This window comes from Mizuhopecten yessoensis, unplaced genomic scaffold (assembly GCF_002113885.1).
Source record: "Mizuhopecten yessoensis strain PY_sf001 unplaced genomic scaffold, ASM211388v2 scaffold5459, whole genome shotgun sequence".
In the NCBI taxonomy this organism is placed as follows: domain Eukaryota; kingdom Metazoa; phylum Mollusca; class Bivalvia; order Pectinida; family Pectinidae; genus Mizuhopecten; species Mizuhopecten yessoensis.
In genome coordinates, this window is record NW_018406060.1 from 677,107 (window position 1) to 698,785 (window position 21,679).

The 21,679-nt window shown below is 37.1% G+C and overlaps 1 protein-coding gene across 2 annotated transcripts in view; it reads right to left on the bottom strand.

Annotated features, from left to right (window-relative positions):
* Positions 1-21,679, bottom strand: part of LOC110450714 — a 34,932-nt gene that overhangs the window by 6,924 nt on the left and 6,329 nt on the right. The window contains exons 1-3 of one of the 2 annotated variants that reach the window (XM_021498382.1): positions 10,869-11,048; positions 9,074-9,444; positions 6,210-6,370 (exon numbers count right to left, since the gene is read on the bottom strand). In XM_021498382.1, coding sequence (XP_021354057.1) covers positions 6,210-6,370; positions 9,074-9,444; positions 10,869-10,900 — 564 coding nt within the window. In that variant the 5' untranslated portion in view covers positions 10,901-11,048. Of the gene's footprint in view, positions 1-6,209; positions 6,371-9,073; positions 9,445-10,868; positions 11,049-21,679 lie in introns of those variants that run through there. The other variant, XM_021498381.1, reaches the window with a different exon arrangement.

Consider the following 21,679-nt stretch of genomic DNA (forward strand, 5'->3'; position numbering starts at 1 on the left):
TTACCAATGATAGATGTGATGTTCTAGGAAATACGGTTGTAACAAACTACTTAAGACACGATATATTTTTTTATCATGGCAGACAATGAAATATCGATCAGGTCATAATGACGACATTTTGTTCAGCGTTAATAAATCATCTGGAAATTCAAGCGTGCAAACTTATAATTTGGCATCCTAGCACAATTTATACTAGCACAAACCATCCTTACAAAATATATACTAGCACAACAACCTAAGTACAAGTTATACTAGCACAATTCAACTTAGTACATCCATCATAGCACAAGTTATACTGATACAAACCGTCCTAACTAAAGACATTCTAGCACAACAACCTTAGAACAAGTTATACTAGCACAATTCATCTTAGTACATGTCATCCTAGCACAAGTTTTGCTAGCACGAACCATCCTAACAAAAGTGTTACTAGCACAACAACCTAGCACAAGTGATACTAGCATCCAATCATAAGTCATCCTAGTACAAGTCATCTTCACACAAGCCCTACCTTCGCAAGTCATCCCAGGGCAAATTAAACAAGCACAATAATCCTAGCACTAGAGAGTCTAGCACAAGTTATACTAGCACAACATGCCTAGCACAAGTCATACTAGCACAAGTCATCCTTTTACAAGTCGTTCTCGTACAAGTCCCCAAGAACAAGTCATCAGAATAGCATTTAACTCGTACATGTCAATGTGACAATGTTAGTCCCATTGCATTCTAATCATTGCCGTGGTAAAACAGTTTAATATTGATCCAATCATTCCGCCTTGTAGCGAAGTAAGTCAAACAACTCGGACAAATATCCATTACATAAATCATCGTGTCAAGAAATAAACGGCATAGCTAGAGAAAACCGTTGTGTCGTTAAATCATGGCCGTGATCCAAACCATGATGGGACCCGCACCGTTTCCTAATGTCACACTGTCGCAGAGGAGTAAATAGTACGATTTATTTTCTGTCTAAGTTAGATCAAATTGGAGATAAAGGGTAATTGTTGTATTGCATTGATGGGTCCAAAGGGTTCCAATTTAACGGTATCGTAGTATACCAGAAATAATAGATGTTCCTCAGGGATATCAACGTCTGCATTCTACGTACAAATAGCATATCATGACAGGTCACCAAGACCGTGCCAAAGACTTTTATTTCAGACACATCGATACTGTATTGTCTTTGAAGAACAACACTTTTTTTTACTACGTCAGTCGTTTGTTTTCCCTGTACATGAAATCAAGGAAAAAATATACTCGTCTACTTGTCATAAAAAAGCTACTATTAACCTGTATGATAAGTGTAACTATTTGGATTGACCTATCGGTACGTAGATGGTCAGTAGATCAGCAGATATTTCAAAAAAGAGTATTTGTACGTGAAATATTGCAATGTTCCACTTAAACGGTCCATTATATAATAGTTAAGCTATTTTATTCACTTTTTTACACGGCTTTTATCATCTGACAGAATTTGAAATTATCATGAATTGGTATCGGGTAAATGGTAGAACACTTCTCATTGACGAAAACTTAAATAATACTTAATTACATCTCTGTTATTTTGCTTAAAGCAGATCATTTTACCAAGATTTGCTTATTTTCCAGTGCTCTCGAAACAATTTTTGGCGAGAATGAAAAATTACCGCCGGAAGGAAGAAACGCCACCTTTAATAATGTCAATGTAAAAAAGCCTCTTTACATCTTCCCAGCACCGCCGTTAATATCAATATGTTATCTTTGTTGGCATGTAAGGCACACAGAGTTCTAATCAATTAAAATCCAATATCAACATCCCATTGTCAACGCTCTACAGCTTCACAGCAGTGTCATGGCTATTCCTCGCATGCGTTATGCTTTCTATCAATGGGAGGGCGATGGCTATGACACTTTACATTGTGAATGTTGAGAAATCCTCAAAAAATAATACGACGCGTGGATAACTAGCAGCCCTTCAATCAGAAAAGCCCTTAACATAAATCACATGTTGTGTCAGAGTCGTCCAGACACTTTATAGATTTATTTCAACGAACCACAGTGGAATGTCGCCATTTTGTCGTTAAGAAAGGATTGTTTTAGAATAGAAAAATACAACTTCCATATGAAGGGAAATAATGAACGGAGATTTTTATATCAACTCAAAGACTACGGCATGTGGTAAAGAAATAGCTCAGTATAACAAAATAATCATAAACAATAGCAATTATGACGGATGGTTTTTGATGTAGATGAGAGAAGACGTAATTATATTGGAAGAATTTTTTGAAACCTAACGGACTTTATATTGGCACATATTGTGGCATCTTTCCCAAGACGGTAGATATCGTGGAGACTTCACTAAAAACGTAATGTAAGCAGGTTTGATTTCGTTGTTTTTTATGTTTATTGTCTGTTGTTGTTGTTGTTGGTGGTGGTGGTGCGTCTGAAGTGTAACCTTATCAGTAGGCCTACTGAGTTACCTGAATGGTTCGTTTTCAGTTTTTCCCTGACTGGCAGGCAAGTAATGATTTCTAATTTGTGGGTTTTCATTAAATCCTGATTTGTGGACGTGCAGTGTTACCTTATGTTGGTTGCAAATAATAACTTTAATGATGGATGTGTATTTTTACTGTTTTATGGTAGGCATCGAGCATTACTTAATGAATAGATCGGTTGCCCCACCCCTTTCTGTTTTTGAAAATTCATTGTATTCCACTCAATTCACCACGCAAATAAGACTATAATTTGGTCAAGCATTGAAGACAATGTGCTTGTTGTGTGATCATAAAGATTAGCCTAACACCAACATCATGAGTGTCACTGTTATTATAGATTAAAATGAGAAAGATGGAAAACTGGCAATAACTGTGTAATCAGTGTTTTTGATGGAGAATTATTCATCACCGCAGGGTAAGATAGGAGGTAGGAACGGATCACACCGACAGCAGGACAAATTAGGGAAATCAGGATCGCTTTATTAGATCATTAAAAGAAACTCTCGGCACTTTTATTGAAAGTTACCATGATTGAATACCTCAGTCTTCCGATAGAAAAGAGTTATTGGACCTGCCAATATATTCAGAAGTGTTGTCTCCTTAGTTTGCGAACTGTACGACGCTCCTGTATAAACCATATAAGGAATAAAGACAATGGATGAGCGTAGCTGATATCAATATCATGAAACTTTGAAAGGAAATTACCATTAATGGAATTGAGTCAGGGCACTTAAATCACAATGAAAATGTATTCAAATTAACAGATAATCCAATCACAATACACCCTCATGCGTTTCCCTTACTTGTTGGAAGGTTCAGTTATACTACGGAATGGGAGTAAACAAGTTCATTCATCTGTACCAATAATACCATGAAGACACTATTTATACTTTGCATTGGATATACAGTGATTTGTCAGAATCGAATACTTGAGTTCTGGCCTCACGTTTTTCCTGCTGGATTCACAAACGTTTTAAGGGCCTACTTTATCTGTTAGAAATGGGATGAAAAAGTTTAGAACTTGACTGAAAAAAAAATCTACAAAAATCAACAGACATGTATTTTTTACTAATATATAGACTAAACTATTGTTCTTTGTTTTAAATAGAATGATACTGCCTGTAGATTTGATTTCGCAGTAATATTTCGTGTTTACGAAAAATAAATGCAAGCGTTGAATTTATGTAGTGTTACTTTTACACAAAAAATACCCTGTATAACCCTGTTACATGTTCACCATGTTTACACTACATAAACATGTATATAGTGAGCTATTCTGAATACAGTTAATTTTCAAGTAAGTAAGGGACAAAATTAAAATAGATTAAAACAAGCTGCGAGTGAAAGAATGTGAATGAAACAATCAGGTGATGAAATATTCAAACTAATTTTTAACAAATTCATTTTACCAGTGTAAGAGCATAAAACCAGTCACGCTTGATACAGACAACACGACGAATGTAATATTTATTTACTGATAATTAGTGTGTAACGCGGCACCAATCAATTAATCAAACTGTGCGGTAATACAATAAAATAAACGCAGGGAGTGTGCTCATAAAACAAAGTTTGCCAATACTGAGTGCGTAATCTTTGCAGAGTAAGGCAAACTAAAATCCCTTTTTACGGGCTCTGTGAAACCTAAACTGGTACTGGAAGGTCACTTAGACACCCCTTCACAACTCTAAATGTATTATTTAAGAGAGGGAATTTTCGTCAGTAAAAATGTCGAATCCGACTCTTCAAACTAGTCGCCATATGAACATTTTTGCGTTGGAAATACTGCTGCAACATATTTGTAGCGTGTCGATTTATATTCACGTCTTTATAGAATTGCGTCGATAAAGTTAAAGAGAAACTAGTAAAATGCGTCAACGCGTCTTAATAAATCGCGTTGATAAATTAAAGAGAAACTAGTAAAATGTGTTAAAGTGTTGCAATGTGATTGTCAATTGACCATCTACAGGAACAACTGTAACACTAGACTTCTGTGTATTGTAATGAGATGGACGAGTAGCTCGTGACATCTGATAATTACATCTCAAAGACACAGACACTTGGTGCTCAATCGGCCCAGGTCTTAGTGGTCATCCTGGCAACTGCTCGCCACTTAACCGGCAAGTGGACATCGCACAAGGCGACAAATTGGTTACACATCTGATTTCTCTCTGGCCACAGAAATCAATGACATCTTGATTGCTTAAGATCACCTCACCATAGCTACCATAGCTGTGATAAGCATTTTGGATATCTGATTTCTATAATGTGATTGAAGTCATAAAAAAATCCCTTGGTGATTTCCGACAAAGAAAAGAATATCCCGTAACCAATTAGATAAAACAATGGAAAGTCAAATATTGTTCTTCCTAGTAACCTTTTCCACTTTTATAATGACATAAAATATTAACTTGACAAAGACAGTTGCTAGCCATGCCGTGAGTAACACTATGAACTTGGAGATGAGCTAACACAGACCACTTTTTCATCCATAATTGTACGGTTGTTATCAAATGACCGGTCGTATCAGGGTTAAAATTACATTGAAGAAAGTGTTTTGTTTTTATGATAATAAGATGACTAATAACAGAATATACGAACATCACCAGCGGTTTTCTAAAAACAAACACTGCTAATCCGTTAAGCCTGACAGAATCAGATAAAAACAATCCCGGAAATCAATACCAATGACAAGTCCGTAATGGCCTCCCTGTGATCCTCATTTACTTTTTAGTTGGGTTTGTATAGAAAATTAGACGGACTAAGCTAATACCAAGAAACGGATATGAAGGGGTACACAGGCGATCGGAATAAAGTGTTCTTCCATGGTAACATTACTATTTCATATGGTAATTACTTGTCATATATTGTTAATATCATCGCTCACGCTAGTGTTCAACAGTGAAGTTATCGCAAGCACATCGTCTAGGATGATGGCTGTTCCGATCAAAAGGTGATATGAAGTAACTGGAAATCTGAACGGTTTTTTGAGGACATCAGGAGTCCACATGTCTCGACAGACACAATATGTCTACATCTCATTATTTAATGTGTTGTGCAGCTTCTAAAACATTGGTGTTTATAGATTATAACTCTGGATTTTATTTTATATCTTTTTGTTAATATTATTAAAAGGTCCAGTTGACAAGTGAAATACGATTCAACATATATTGTGATTTATTGAGAGAAGTATTATAATGACTTGATAACCGAAAGCCAATCGATTTTGTTCAAAGTCTGGAATCGACAAAGTCAAGACAAGTCAAACTGTTACATCAGTAGCTGCTCTCAATCAAGTATCCAGATCCAGAATCGTATGCAATTACAAATGGTGGGGGTTGTGTTGCTAATTTTCTTTTGTGCAAATTGCACCATTGAACATTTCGAGTGGGACAACGGATTTGGTTCTATTTAGCTTGCCGTTTTGAGGAAATTCCACCAGTACAGTATTAAATCTGAGCTTATTTTAATTCCTTTTTCTTATTTTCAAGTTTGTCAATCGGTCACAGGGTGGTCCTTTGACATTATACCTCTTTCCTCTATATAATGGAATGGTCACAACGACACTATTTATCGTATTTCTATTTCATCATTTATACAGCGGTAATTCACAGTTTTTAGTATTTCGATCGTTGAGCTATAATATTGTTGTGGCATGTGTTATCCACTTACGTTTAAAAAGACAGTTCACACTTGTCATAGCTCCGTAACATATCAATAATTAAGTGGGTAGTTTACCTTTTTAACAGAAACGTCCTTTCCATTGGTCTTGCGTGGTGTTGACACTGACGGTGACGCCTTAACGATTCCCCGCATCGATATCCAATGGCGGACAATCGGCTCCAGCTTGAAGATCAGCTCGGTCATAATGAGGAGAAATAAAACAAATCCAAGTATTTCTGTAAATAAACATACATGTGTTAGATGATTAACGAAACATATCTTTATTCAACCAAAAGGACACAGGCGAATAAGTATTACTTACATCAGGTCGGGCTAAAGCAACACTGTAGTGAAGATAGATGCAATGCGATTATTTTGTTTTGTTCTGGAACATATAATTACCAAACTGACACTACACATTCATTCATTCCTCTCCAAAACTAATAGAAAATAACCCATTAGTAATTCAAATGAATAAGAAAGAAACATAACATAATTGAAATGTTTTGTAGAATTCATTTTGATTAATAATGACAGGTAGAGCTAATGTATAATAATACAGTATGGATAGCCATAACACAACATGATGTAGTATGTAGCTTATCTTATCAAGAGGTGTAGTTAGAGATACTGGCTCCGTCAATGTTGTACGTACACCTATGACGTAAGTTTGGCTTGTCTGAACTAAAGAGACGATCTTCTTCACAAAAAGATGATAAATATTGACATCAAAGATGACGCTAGTATAAGCGTTTATCATTTTCATGTATTATGAAACGATAACAGATACAGGAGGGAAACTAGATAGCACTTGAGTGTGGGCTTTATCAAAATCTTTGAATATTCCCACAGGAATAATTCATTTCAATTTTTATGTTCCATGGTAGTGCCTAGGTAAAATTGTTTACTGCTTACGTGATAAATCCCAATACAATACCGGCAGAGATATAAGAACGGCGTGTTATCGGGAAGTGTATCCATCGTTACCATTATCTGAGATGTACTGGAGATGAGTAATGTTGTAATTCTCACTTCTTCACACTCTCTGTGTCCGCTGTCTGGTATGGTTGCACGTTTAACGAACCGTTATATACCCATTTAACCTACAGGTGAGTCCAGTACATGGTACACACGGGCGTTCTTTTACGGGCATAACTTCAATAAGTTAAACGACCATCCATGACATGCTTGTCTACAAGGACTATTATTGACTTTCAATCATCATATAGGGATCGTTACCTAAAATGGAAGTTATAAATAGTAGGCAACTATAGACAGATGATCTCTATAGAACCTTAAACATTTAAAAATGATAGATAGGCTGTCTCAATAGAAAAAAATTCAACTACAAATATTCGGTAAACGAATACAGGGAGTTCCTATGGGAAAATGTCACTCTAAGCAAATATAGACAGGTGGTTTCTAAATCAGGATTTTGATTTAAATCAGCCAAAAAAACAAAAAGGAAGGTATGTTTTCTGGATTTTTTAAATTTTGAACAGATGATTAGATTCAGGCCATGATGACGGGGCGACTGTGAAATTTCTCCATTGTAGATTGAAGCTCCTCGTGTAGAAAACCCTGGCCAAGTATTGAATTAATCATCAGAAGGAATCAACACAATAAGCAGATTACTTAACATGTCACTAAGGAGGAATGTGAAACTTAACCATGTTAAAACTAAATGTCTGTCGTATATTTTTACTTTGAGCCGACAATTATTGCCAAGTTGTAGGTAAATATCAAATAAGTATCTTCAGAGTTCTGTGGCATATAAGGAATGAAAGAACTTCCCTTCGTAAATCTTATGCCATGGCTAAACATTATCAATTTATCAGAATTTGTTTTTAGCATTTCTTCCATCAAAAAATTTTGGTTAATTTTTAGTACCAATAATGAATCCTAACTGAACGAAATACGTTACATTCTGCACCTATATGCTAATTTGTTTTTAAATAAATGATTCCTTACTTTGATTTCGATTTGTTTATTTTATAAATGCCCCCTCTAAACTATATACCGTAGTCGATGATAGATCCCGAGAGACATTGAACTGCAACAGAAATTACACACCATGGGTTCCCGGAGTTCCTTACTGTTATATGATCGTTTTGATTCTCTAAGTCGTTGCAATGTTGAATGAAACTGTTCAAGTGAAATCAGCCAGACGGGAAAATTGTTCTTATTTACTGCATCTTGGCCCATTGTGTTATGAGATGGGGCAATAATTACGTTATCTACGGTACGTCAATACGGCTCACAATCTGTTGCCGAAGGGCGTGAAATAAAAACAGTACATAGGTATTCCTGCTATGTATCAAGAATCGATCGTCACTGTGCGCAGCTTTGCTGTAGTATACGTCTATTAAAAAAAGACTTAACATGGGTTATATTCAGACCATTTCACACAATTCTACTTTCCTATTTCACTTCTTGAAAATAAAAATAAATAATCCAGAGCACATGAAGGCATTGGCATTTGATTCCCTGGTACAGATAACCACTGTTACGCTCTGTAATAACACATATGCTTGGAAACTAGACTCTTAAACGTACTGTTACCAAACCAAATTTAAACGAGATGAGAATCAGATGAGGGTTGAAATAAGTGTAAAAAATCAAATTAAATCTTATGAAAGCTAGCACTTCACGTGTTTACATATTCCCACAGTACCAGCAGCAGCAGGGGTAACAACGGAATCACAACTAACAATAAATTGTAATAGTTATATTACACTAACTGCTCGTCGTATCGTACCTGTCTCACCGAAGTGTACATTTTCAATCACTCATTACTTAAAACATAAACTGGCGTCTAATGTTAAATAACTTGTGTTACGAAAACTAGGAAGTACATGTATAAACAATTCTAATAACAAAATTGGATAAAATAATCAAAAGCAAGACTTTGCTTTGGGATTGAGATATGTATAGCTTACCGTCAGATCTTAGCTTTGAAGCCAACTGTGACACCCTATTTTCCATATCTTCATATTGTCTAGTGATATTTTCCAATTTTTCGTTGAACGACGCTAATTTGTCGTTCAAAAATGTATTCAAATCCGATTGGTTGTTGACTTCACGTTCAATTGTTTCTCGCGCAACCACTTGCTCCTTGAACGCCATTTCCATCAAATGAAGGCGATTGGTTAAGTCTGAAAACACGTGAGACCACGGGCAATTCTCGTGATTTATGTCAGTGCACTGGTCTGCTGACGTCAGCGATCCATTTTCCAAGAGAACACTTGTGGACGCAGACGACAGCATCCACCTCATCGTCGTGATTAAGCCAATTACGGAAAACATACACCTGGAAAAAGAAAGAGCAGACGACAATCAGTGGTACAAATAGTCAGTTACAGGTTTTTCGGAGATGTCGGTTATCTGCCCTCATGATCGGTCAGTGATAGGCATGCGAACGTGTTCCATTAGTCAGTGATACGCTCGTGTGATCGGACAATCACAGAAAGGGATTAAATCACAGCGGAAAAAAGTTACTTAAACGCAGGATGATTGATGTGTTTCTTATGAGACTGCGGTAAACGAGCAAATATGGATATTAATAATAAGCAGAGAATGTACCATTTTGATATGATTATGCAATACGTTGAATCAAACAACCAACATAGACATCAAAGAATAATAAATGGTGACTTACCGTCCTTAAATACAACCGTGAAAATAAATACCGAGTCTACTTACTTTGTAGTACCTAAGCGACATGACACATGTTATACATAGGAGTACTTTACAGTCAATTAGACAGCCAATGTTGTATATGTCCCTGAAAACAAACAACAAGCTGTCGGGCAATTTGTCTAGTGAGATGAATTTGTCTTCAAATTGATTGTAAATGACATAATACACATAAAATGGGTATCAAAAATAATAAAGAAAAACATGTAGCGCATTATATTAGTTGTAAACGTGTTCACACATCAACCTGGCTACATTCCACAACCTTCACCCAATGGTATCCCCATACAGTGAGTGATACTTGTGGAGGTTGAATACTCTATTGGCGTAGTCAGACACATGTTATGGTGACCAGTTATTGCCACAACGAGACCAGTTATTGCCACAACGAGAAAGCCGGAGACTTTATAACAGAAAGCCGGAGACTTTATAACAGAAAGCCGGAGACTTTATTACAGAGGTCCTCAATAGACTAGCGTTACTGTTTGAACAATATATTTCAAAACTAAAGTCAAGGTATATCTTTGCTGACGCATATTCAGTAGAAAAACATCGAATCTTAAATAAAAGTTAAAAAAAAAAATACACTCGGACAGTAATCATCATTTTATCCTAAAGAAAGGTACAGCAATCTCTGCAGAACTAATTCTAAACGGCCAAAGTCGCAAAACCAATTACAAATCATCAGCATTGCATACGGTCTATTCCACAGAGACGCCATACGAACAAAGTTGAAATCTTAGGGAAATGTTCCAGGTGAAGCGTCGCGTTGTTGAAAGGGCAGAATGTCAAGGCAATCAAAGTCTGCTATATATATTTCAAGCCTACCTGACATCAAATATTGATTTTCTATCAATGGCATTGCCATTGACTTTAAAAAAAGGTACTACTTTGCTGTACTAGCGAGTTCTTCACTGAATAACTTCCTGTAAGCTATCAAGCCCCGCATCAGTGCCGTACTGGTAATTACAGTATAGACAATGAAGAAATATTACCAATGTATAACAGCAAAACAAGAAGATTACAAAGCGGTTTTACCAGAGTGGTATCGTCACTAGGCCACGACTCATACTTCAGTAGTTAGAATTTCCCAGGGACCAGTCTCCTTTTAGTCCGTGGTCACATAAATTTCGCCATGTCTTCAAGATGGCGTAGAAATCTCGGGGACGCGCGACATCTGTCTCCGTTAGCCGTGAGTCAGAACTTTAATGTTAAATTGGGAATCACAGCAGGAAACTTTTCATAGATTCTTTTTCCTCGAATGACTTCTTTGTGTTTTCACAGTATATTATAGAACATCTGGTGGACTGAAGTTAACATGTACAGGGGAAAGCCGTTTCTTACTTCTATTACCTGTAAAATCAATACCCATACATGTACACAAGATGAAGGTATACTACTTTCGCACTGAAAGATGGGATTAATAACAGAAGCAGATTTTATCGTTTTGCATTCATAAGAACATATTAATCATTGAATAAATCTCAGTAGATCGTTAAAGCAAGCGTTACCCTAGTAAGCTTACCATTTTTGGGTCATTTCTCCGGAACTAAAACATCTCTTAAATTGTGAGCTGAATGTGTGATATTCTTCACTCAAATTAGCGTTACTATGTAAGTATTAATCACTAAAGGGCATGACTTAAAAAGTAAAAAATAAACTCCTCTCTTGATAAATGTTATGCTGTCTCTGTGTACAGATTTATATATACTATTTGATCTGCCATTGTTTTTACTACTTGCAATTTTGTTAATAATATTTTCACCTGCTTTGCTTAACCCCATATATCAACATCATACTAATTTACCTCAACAACACTTTTGCTTAATAGGTATTTTATTTTTACTTTAACACCAATACCAGAAATAACAAATTTTGTAATTCTAGTGAGCTTTGCATGGTGGGCTTTTCTGTCTGGAATTGTGTAACATACCGGTCATCATGGTCATGTAAAAGACACAGTGGAAGTCCGCCATCGATTACTGCTGACGTTTCAATACTTCTTTAAGTGCTTCTTTTATTGATACTGTATCAGGGAATCCAAACTCTTTCTGATTGTCTGGTAATGATGTCGTTGTAGCCGGCACTTTAATGTTCAGTGTTTTATGATAAATAGGTCGGCCAAACGTCTTTAGAGGTGGCGCACACAATAACACATTTGGGTGTAAAAATTACACGTTTGGACTACTACTGGGACCTTCTTCAACAAACGTGTGGTTTGATACCGGCTCATAGCTATCTGTAACAGACACAGTGCTCTCGCACATCAGACAGAGATATCCCACGTCATACCCCATGCTAGATTTTTCTATCACGTCCGATCTGTCTGGTACCTTTATTTTTACACTGCAATGTATTCATCCGCGCCTTAACGGCGTGAAATTAATAATTGCATTATGAATATTATGTTATGTCGTTATATGTATTGTTTTGATGTTGTTAGATATTTAATGTTTTAGATAAAATATAATCTACACTGTGAAATATATACTGTCTTCTTTGTAAGGACGGACACCATTTATACGCGGAAGCATTCAATCGTAGCTTTAGTGGCGCTGAGGCCATTTTAATTAAGGCCCAAGACGGGAAACTTGTAGATTTTAGCAAAATTGAATAGTTTTTTTATGAACTGAAAGGTGCGATTTTTTTTCTACCCATTAGCGGTGGTATGAAACATAATGACCTCTGTTATAAGTAACCGTCAATACAAGAGAGGAAAAAGCACGAAAAATAACTGGAACACAAGAAACATCAAAACACGAGAAACGCGTGATGTCCTCGGGTCCAGTGTGCTCCGGGAGGTTAAGCGATCCAAATCGGGATGTAACAGCTTTCATGACAAAAACAATTAGATAATGTCTGTCATCAACGAACAATCTCATAGCGGGAGTGAAGGTCAAAACGTATATCATGTAACCATACACCGTAAAGGTCCATTAGATACCAATATTACCGAGAGCACCACTAATAGGTGTTAATGAATCAAGCCACAAAAACTCTTCCGTAAAAGTCGCGATTTGTTCTTAGTTGTGTATCAATTTCTATAAATTTCGATAAATGTTCGTTTGTTTTTGCAGTTTGATACCTTGGATCGGGGCAAATCAATCAAACAGCTAACAGCAAGTATTCTGAAATAGCAGCACATTTCCTCGTGGTTTATTTCTCTTCTTCCTGAAAGACACACTACTCAATTGCTGTTAAATGTCGCAAGGTCAATGAGATACACTTGTATGATAATACAGTCAGTAATACACTTTTAGTCATTCGTCACATGTACTGTCGACTGGAAGCGATGCCGTGGTTAATTGTTTTTATGGCAAGAAGCAATCAAATGAAAATTCCGACGTGCGAAAAAATGTACTGTATCACATAAAGTAATCCCTTGTAAAGAAATAGTTTTGTAACAGGGTGTACACGATGCACTATGTCAGCATGTTTACTTGTATGTGTCGTCCATCGTACCCGTCTCATAACGAATACGTGTAAGGTCGAGCGAATGCGATGGCACGACTACTAGTATTTCCATACTCACGCCACCCTGGGTGTCGTATACACACGTACCCGTAACCTTCCCACCTCACTCTGCACTGTGCTGCCGTCAGAGCAGGACGGACCTTTAATTTCCAGGCCTATCATTTTAGTAGTAATTTGTAAATGTACATTAGCAAAGTGCAATATAATACTATATCTGTGTAATTAATCATAATTGTAATGTCGAAGCTTGTAAAGCGTAAGTATATAACTAAATAGTGTAGGTAGACATAGTTTCGTATTTATTGTATACCTATCATCTATGACGTTAGTTTCGTACTTTAATTGTTCGACCTATATTTTTAATACTGATATATTGTATTTTAGGTTTTTCTACTGGATTACGAATAAACACCAATGAACTCTTAAACTCTTGTGCTTGTTCTTATTGAGAGGACCGTACGGTTTTACAGTTTAATTTAGGTAAACAATCGTTTGGATGCCAAACTTCTCCCGCCTCTACCAGAACGATTTAAGCTTATATATAAAATAGTAACAACAAATTACAAAAACGTCAAAACACAGAGACAAAATTGGAATATCGGAGGCAACAACAGGAACAGAGGCTTCCTCAAAACAGAAGGAAAACTACATGAAACAGGTGTCCAATTAGCAATGTATCACTTACTGCTTCTTTTGTTATCTGAACTAGACAAGAAATTGAAATGCTTGAGCTTACTTGCGGTAATGAAGGACTCGTAGAGCTGATATCTGTAAATTTTTGCGATCAAATGTTATCGAATGAAATCAGAAAATGGCATAACTGTGTTGATTAAACCATAAAGAATAGCACACATCCTTAATGTCTTAATTAGAATTTAGCGTCAAACATATTACGCTTTAATCATGCAGATCATTTAAATGTTGGAGGCACGGTAGTCTAGTGGTAGGACGCCGGGCTCGTGACCGAATGGTTGCGTGTTCGAGTCACCGCACGGCACTGTGTTGTTTCTTTGAGCAAGATACTTTACTCCACTTGTTCCAGTCTACTCAGCTGTAAATGAGTACGTGGTTGGGCAGTGCTAGAATTGTTGAATGCTAGCTGTTAGCGCCGAAATGGCAGCACCAGGGAGTTGAGAAAGATATTGGCTGGTTGCAAAGGCCCTGTAACCACGGATAATGATTTGTGAACCGCTTTGAGACGACCTACGAACTACGTTGTGATAAAGCGGTATATAAAAACCTCGAACTATTATATTTATTTTATTATAAGTGTTTCCCTTGAGAAACCATTCAATGTCCTCTATATATGTTATCATTGGGGACAAGGGAGTACAAATATATACATCATATTTAAGCAATAGTGCTAACGACAAGTTAATATTGTTATACGTCATACCAATGCTGCCTAGTAAATAGTCAAAGCGGTCATAGTTTTATAAGATCAACATACTGACAAATAATGGAAATCCAGAGTAGCAAACAACATGTGATGTGTTGAAAAAGTGAATCATAATCAGTAGCAATGGAACACAATAAAGCTACACGTCACAGTTCTAATATAAGTGGAGACTAGAGGGTACAAATATAGATCAAAGTACTGATGACTAGTGGGTACAGCTATACATCATAGTACTGATGACTAGTGGGTACTGCTATACATTATAGAACTGATGACTAGTGGTTACAGCTATACATCATAATACTGATGACTAGTGGGTACTGCAATACATCATAGTACTGATGACTAATGGGTACAGCTATACATCATGGTACTGATGACTAGTGGGCACAGCTATACATCATGGTACTGATGACTAGTGGGCACAGCTATACATCATGGTACTGATGACTAGTGGGCACAGCTATACATCATGGTACTGATGACTAGTGGGCACAGCTATACATCATGGTACTGATGACTAGTGGGCACAGCTATACATCATGGTACTGATGACTAGTGGGCACAGCTATACATCATGGTACTGATGACTAGTGGGTACAGCATCATAGTACTTATGACTAATGGGTACAGCTCTACATCATAGTACTGATGACTTGTGGGTACAGCTATACATCATAGTACTCATAGTACTGATGACTAGTGGGTACTGCAATACATCATAGTACTGATGACTAATGGGTACAGCTCTACATCATAGTACTGATGACTTGTGGGTACAGCTATACATCATAGTACTCATAGTACTGATGACTAGTGGGTACTGCTATACATCATAGCACTGATGACAAGTGGGTACTGCTATACATTATAGAACTGATGACTAGTGGTTACAGCTATACATCATAATACTGATGACTAGTGGGTACTGCTATACATTATAGTACTGATGACTAGTGGGTACTGCTATACATCATAGTACTGATGACTAGTGGGTACTGCTATACATTATAGTACTGATGACTTGTGGTTACAGCTATACATCATAGTACTGGTGACTAGTGGGTACTGCTATACATCATAGTACTGATGATTTGTGGGTACAGCTTTACATCATAGTACTAATGACTAGTGGATACAGCTATACATCATAGTACTGATGACTAGTGGGTACTGCTATACATCATAGTGATAATGACTAGTGAGTACAGCTATACATTTTAGTACTGATGACTAGTGGGTACAGCTATACATTTTAGTACTGATGACTAGTGGGTACAGATTTACATCATATTACTTGTGACTAGTGGGTACTGCTATACATCATAGTACTGATGACTAGTGGGTCCTGCCATACATCATAGTGATAATGACTAGTGAGTACAGCTATACATTATAGTACTGATGACTAGTGAGTACTGCTGTACATCATAGTACTGATGACTAGTGGGTACTGCTATACATCATAGTACTGATGTCTAGTGGGTACAGCTATACATCATAGTACTGATGACTAGTGGGTCCTGCTATACATCATAGTGATAATGACTAGTGAGTACAGCTATACATTATAGTACTGATGACTAGTGGGTACTGCTATACATCATAGTACTGATGACTAATGGGCACTGCTATAATTCATAGTACTGATGACTAGTGGGTACAGCTATACATCATGGTACTGATGACTAGTGGGTACAGCTATACATCATAGTACTGATGACTAGTGGGTACTGATATACATCATAGTACTGATGACTAGTGGGGACAGCTATACATCATAGTACTGATGACTAATGGGCACTGCTATAATTCATAGTACTGATGACTAGTGGGTACAGCTATACATCATAGTACTTGAGACTAGTGGGTACTGATATACATCATAGTACTGATGACTAGTGGGTACAGCTATACATTTTAGTACTGATGACTAGGGGGTACAGCTATACATTTTAGTACTGATGACTAGCTATACATCATAGCTCTGATGACTAATGGGTACAGCTATACAGCATAGTACTGATGACGAGTGGGTCCTGCTATACATCATAGTGATAATGACTAGTGGGTACAGCTATACATCATAGTACTGATGACTAGTGGGTTCTGCTATGCATCAAAGTACTGATGACTAGTGGGTACAGCTATACATCATAGTACTAATGACTAGTGGGTACAGCTATACATCATAGTACTGATGACTAGTGGGTACAGCTATACATCATAGTACTGATCACTAGTGGGTACTGATATACATCATAGTACTGACGACTAGTGGGTACAGCTATACATCATAGTACTGATGACTAATGGGTACAGCTATACATCATGGTACTGATGACTAGTGGGTACAGCTATACATCATGGTACTGATGACTAGTGGGTCCTGCTATACATCATAGTACTGATGACTAGTGGGTACTGATAAACATCATAGTACTGATGACTAGTGGGTACAGCTATACATAATGGTACTGATGACTAGTGGGTCCTGCTATACATCATAGTAATGATGACTAGTGGGTACTGATAAACATCATAGTACTGATGACTAGTGGGTACAGCAATACATCATAGTACTGATGACTAGTGGGTACTAGTGGGTACAGCTATACATCATAGTACTGATGACTAGTGGGTACAGCTAAACATCAGAGTACTGATGACTAGTGGGTACAGCTATACATCATAGTACTGATGACTAGTGGGTACTGATATACATCATAGTACCGATGACTAGTGGGTACAGCTAAACATCAGAGTACTCATGACTAGTGGGTACAGCTAAACATCAGAGTACTGATGACTAGTGGGTAATGATATACATCATAGTACTGAAGACTAGTGGGTACAGCTATACATCATAGCTCTGATTACTAATGGGTACAGCTATACATCATGGTACTGATGACTAGTGGGTACTGCTATACATCATAGTACTGATGACTAATGGGTACAGCTATACATCATAGTACTGATAACTAGTGGGTAATGATATACATCATAGTACTGATGACTAGTGGGTACAGCTATACATCATAGTACTGATGACTAGTGGGTACAGCTATACATCATAGTACTGATGACTAGTGGGTACTGCTATACATCATAGCACTGATGACTAGTGGGTAGAGCTATGCATCATAGTACTGATGACTAGTGGGTACAGCTATACATCATAGTACTGATGACTAGTGGGTACTGATATACATCATGGTACTGATGACTAGTCGGTACTGATATACATCATAGTACTGATCACTAGTGGGTACAGCTATACATCATAGCTCTGATGACTAATGGGTACAGCTATACATCATAGTACTGATAACTAGTTGGTAATGATATACATCATAGTACTGATGACTAGTGGGTACAGCTATACATCATAGTACTGATGACTAATGGGTTCAGCTATACATCATGGTACTGATGACTAGTGGGTACTAAAAAAAAACATCATGGTACTGATGACTAGTCGGTACTGATAAACATCATAGTACTGATGACTAGTGGGTACTGATATATATCATAGTACTGATGACTAGTGGGTACTGATATATATCATAGTACTGATGACTAGTGGGTACTGATATATATCATAGTACTGATGACTAGTGGGTACAGCAATACATCATAGTACTGATGACTAGTGGGTACAGCAATACATCATACTACTGATGACTAGTGGGTACAGCTATACATCATTGTACTGATGACTAGTGGGTACAGCTATACATCATTGTACTGATGACTAGTGGGTACAGCTATACATCAGAGTACTGATGACTAATGGGTACAGCTATACATCATAGTATTGATGACTAGTGGGTACTGAGATACATCATAGTACTGATGACTAGTGGGTACAGCTATACATAATAGTACTGATGACTAGTGGGTACTGATATACATCATTGTACTGATGACTAGTCGGTACTGATAAACATCATAGTTCTGATGACTAGTGGGTACTGATATACATCATAGTCCTGATGACTAGTGGGTACAGCTATACATCATAGTACTGATCACTAGTGGGTACTGATATACATCATAGTACTGATGACTAGTGGGTAGAGCTATACATCATAGTACTGATGACTAGTGGGTACTGATATACATCATGGTACTGATGACTAGTCGGTACTGATAAACATCATAGTTCTGATGACTAGTGGGTACTGATAAACATCATAGTACTGATGACTAGTGGGTACAGCTATGCATCATAGTACTGATTACTAGTGGGTACAGCTATACATCATAGTACTTATGACTAGTGGGTACAGCAATACATCATAGTACTGATGACTAGTGGGTACATCTATACATCATAGTACTGATGACTAATGGGTTCAGCTATACATCATGGTACTGATGACTAGTGGGTACAGCTATACATCAAATTACTGATGACTAGGCTATACATCATAGTACTGATAACTAGTTGGTAATGATATACATCATAGTACTGATGACTAGTGGGTAGAGCTATACATCATAGTACTGATGACTAATGGGTTCAGCTATACATCATGGTACTGATGACTAGTGGGTACAGCTATACATCAGAGTACTGATGACTAATGGGTACAGCTATACATCATAGTATTGATGACTAGTGGGTACTGAGATACATCATAGTACTGATGACTAGTGGGTACAGCAATACATCATACTACTGATGACTAGTGGGTACAGCTATACATCATGGTACTGATGACTAGTGGGTACTGATATACATCATAGTCCTGATGACTAGTGGGTACAGCTATACATCATAGCTCTGGTGACTAGTGGGTACAGCTATACATCATAGTACTGATCACTAGTGGGTACTGATATACATCATAGTACTGATGACTAGTGGGTAGAGCTATACATCATAGTACTGATGACTAATGGGTACAGCTATACATCATGGTACTGATGACTAGTGGGTACTGATATACATCATTGTACTGATGACTAGTCGGTACTGATAAACATCATAGTACTGATGACTAGTGGGTACTGATAAACATCATAGTACTGATGACTAGTGGGTACAGCTATATATCATAGTACTGATGACTAGTGGGTACAGCTATACATCAAATTACTGATGACTAGTGGGTACTGATATACATCATCTATACATCATAGTACTGATGACTAGTGGGTACATCTATACATCATAGTACTGATGACTAATGGGTTCAGCTATACATCATGGTACTGATGACTAGTGGGTACAGCTATACATCATAGCTCTGATGACTAGTGGGTACAGCTATACATCATAGCACTGATTACTAGTGGGTACAGCTATACATCATAGTACTTATGACTAGTGGGTACAGCAATACATCATAGTACTGATGACTAGTGGGTACAGCTATACATAATAGTACTGATGACTAGTGGGTACTGAGTACTGATGACTAGTGGGTACAGCTATACATCATAGTACTGATTACTAGTGGGTACAGCTATACATCATAGTGATAATGACTGGTGAGTACTGCTATACATCATAGTACTGATGACAAGTAGATACAGCTATACATTTTAGTACCGATATACTGTATATAGCTGTACATCATAATACTGATTACTAGAGTGTACTTTGATAGAAGCTGTTTACTTTGTACTAAGCTATTAATTTGACAATGCTATAATAGATGCCCTGCCATACGGGATCGGTCTAATCACAGGGGCACGTTACAAATGTCTGAAATACACACATATGCTATACTGATATGGGTCACAACACACATAAACATACACAAGGGAAGAAGCTTCGTCAGAGCACTACCGGTACCGCCAAATTTCAAATGAAGATTTGTGTATGTGTATGTGTGTTGTGACCCATATCAGTATAGCATATGTGTGTATTTTAGACAGTGCCCCTGTGGTCTAATCGATAATATGAAGGATACATATTTTATTTGTTATTAGTTGGACCTGATTTATCGACCTGTAATTAATGCGGAATTAAGTAGCATGACCATGAAGTAAAGTATAGTTTTTTTCCGAGTTTTCCATTGATTTGATGATTAGTTTGTTTGCATAGATCAGATCCTTAATTATTTGATGTATTGATATGGGCATAAGCTGCAAAAGAAATGAACAAGCACCATTTGAAACTTTAACCAGAATGTGTTCAAGAAACAAATGGCTGGATATTGTTATAAAACCTTCATCTGACTTAATTATGCAGCACGATCCGGCAATATTAAATACATGTTAATAACCTTGATTGTGATAATTGTTTATAGGCCTATTTATTTTATTTCAAAATGTTGATGCAGACTTTTCTTTATGTCTATGTATCGTCTATATAGGACTTAAACCATCTGTTACATTAGGTGTCTCACACTTGTCGCAAAGGGCATTCCCGCTTTTGCTTCTAGAAAAGATAAACCTGGATTTTTTCCTACCGGTTCTTTGGGAAAGTCAGCTCACACGCGCTATTATACTGAAAACGTAACTATCGCGTCATCACTTGATGTGCTCCTGCAACCAGTCAATCGGGAACCGTCGGCACTTTCCGTAAACGAGAAAAACTTAAACGAGAAGTATTTTCTCGTGTACGGAAAGTGCCGACAGTTCCGGATTTGCAACCAGTGTGTATAGCGTCATCTATTGTTACCCATTAATGCGCGGTTGATGATGGTGTCATGCATATTAGACCATCATATTGTACACTGTACGATAGAAAAGTGTGGGCGAATAAAATATTCAGTCATATTTAATGCAAAAAAATAATCTTAGGTCAAGCAGGATCAAACGGTTGGCAAAATGATAAAATTGTGTCAAGTGGGAGGGTTCTCAGAGACACTTGACAAAAACACAACTTATCGGCATTAGTTTCAAATCAGATATTTTCTTATCTTAATATATCGGAGACAAAGTTCTGTTCTGAGTTGCAATTAATCATTCAATAACTGTATCATGTTAGCTGACTTCAAAAGCAATGGCTTACTTT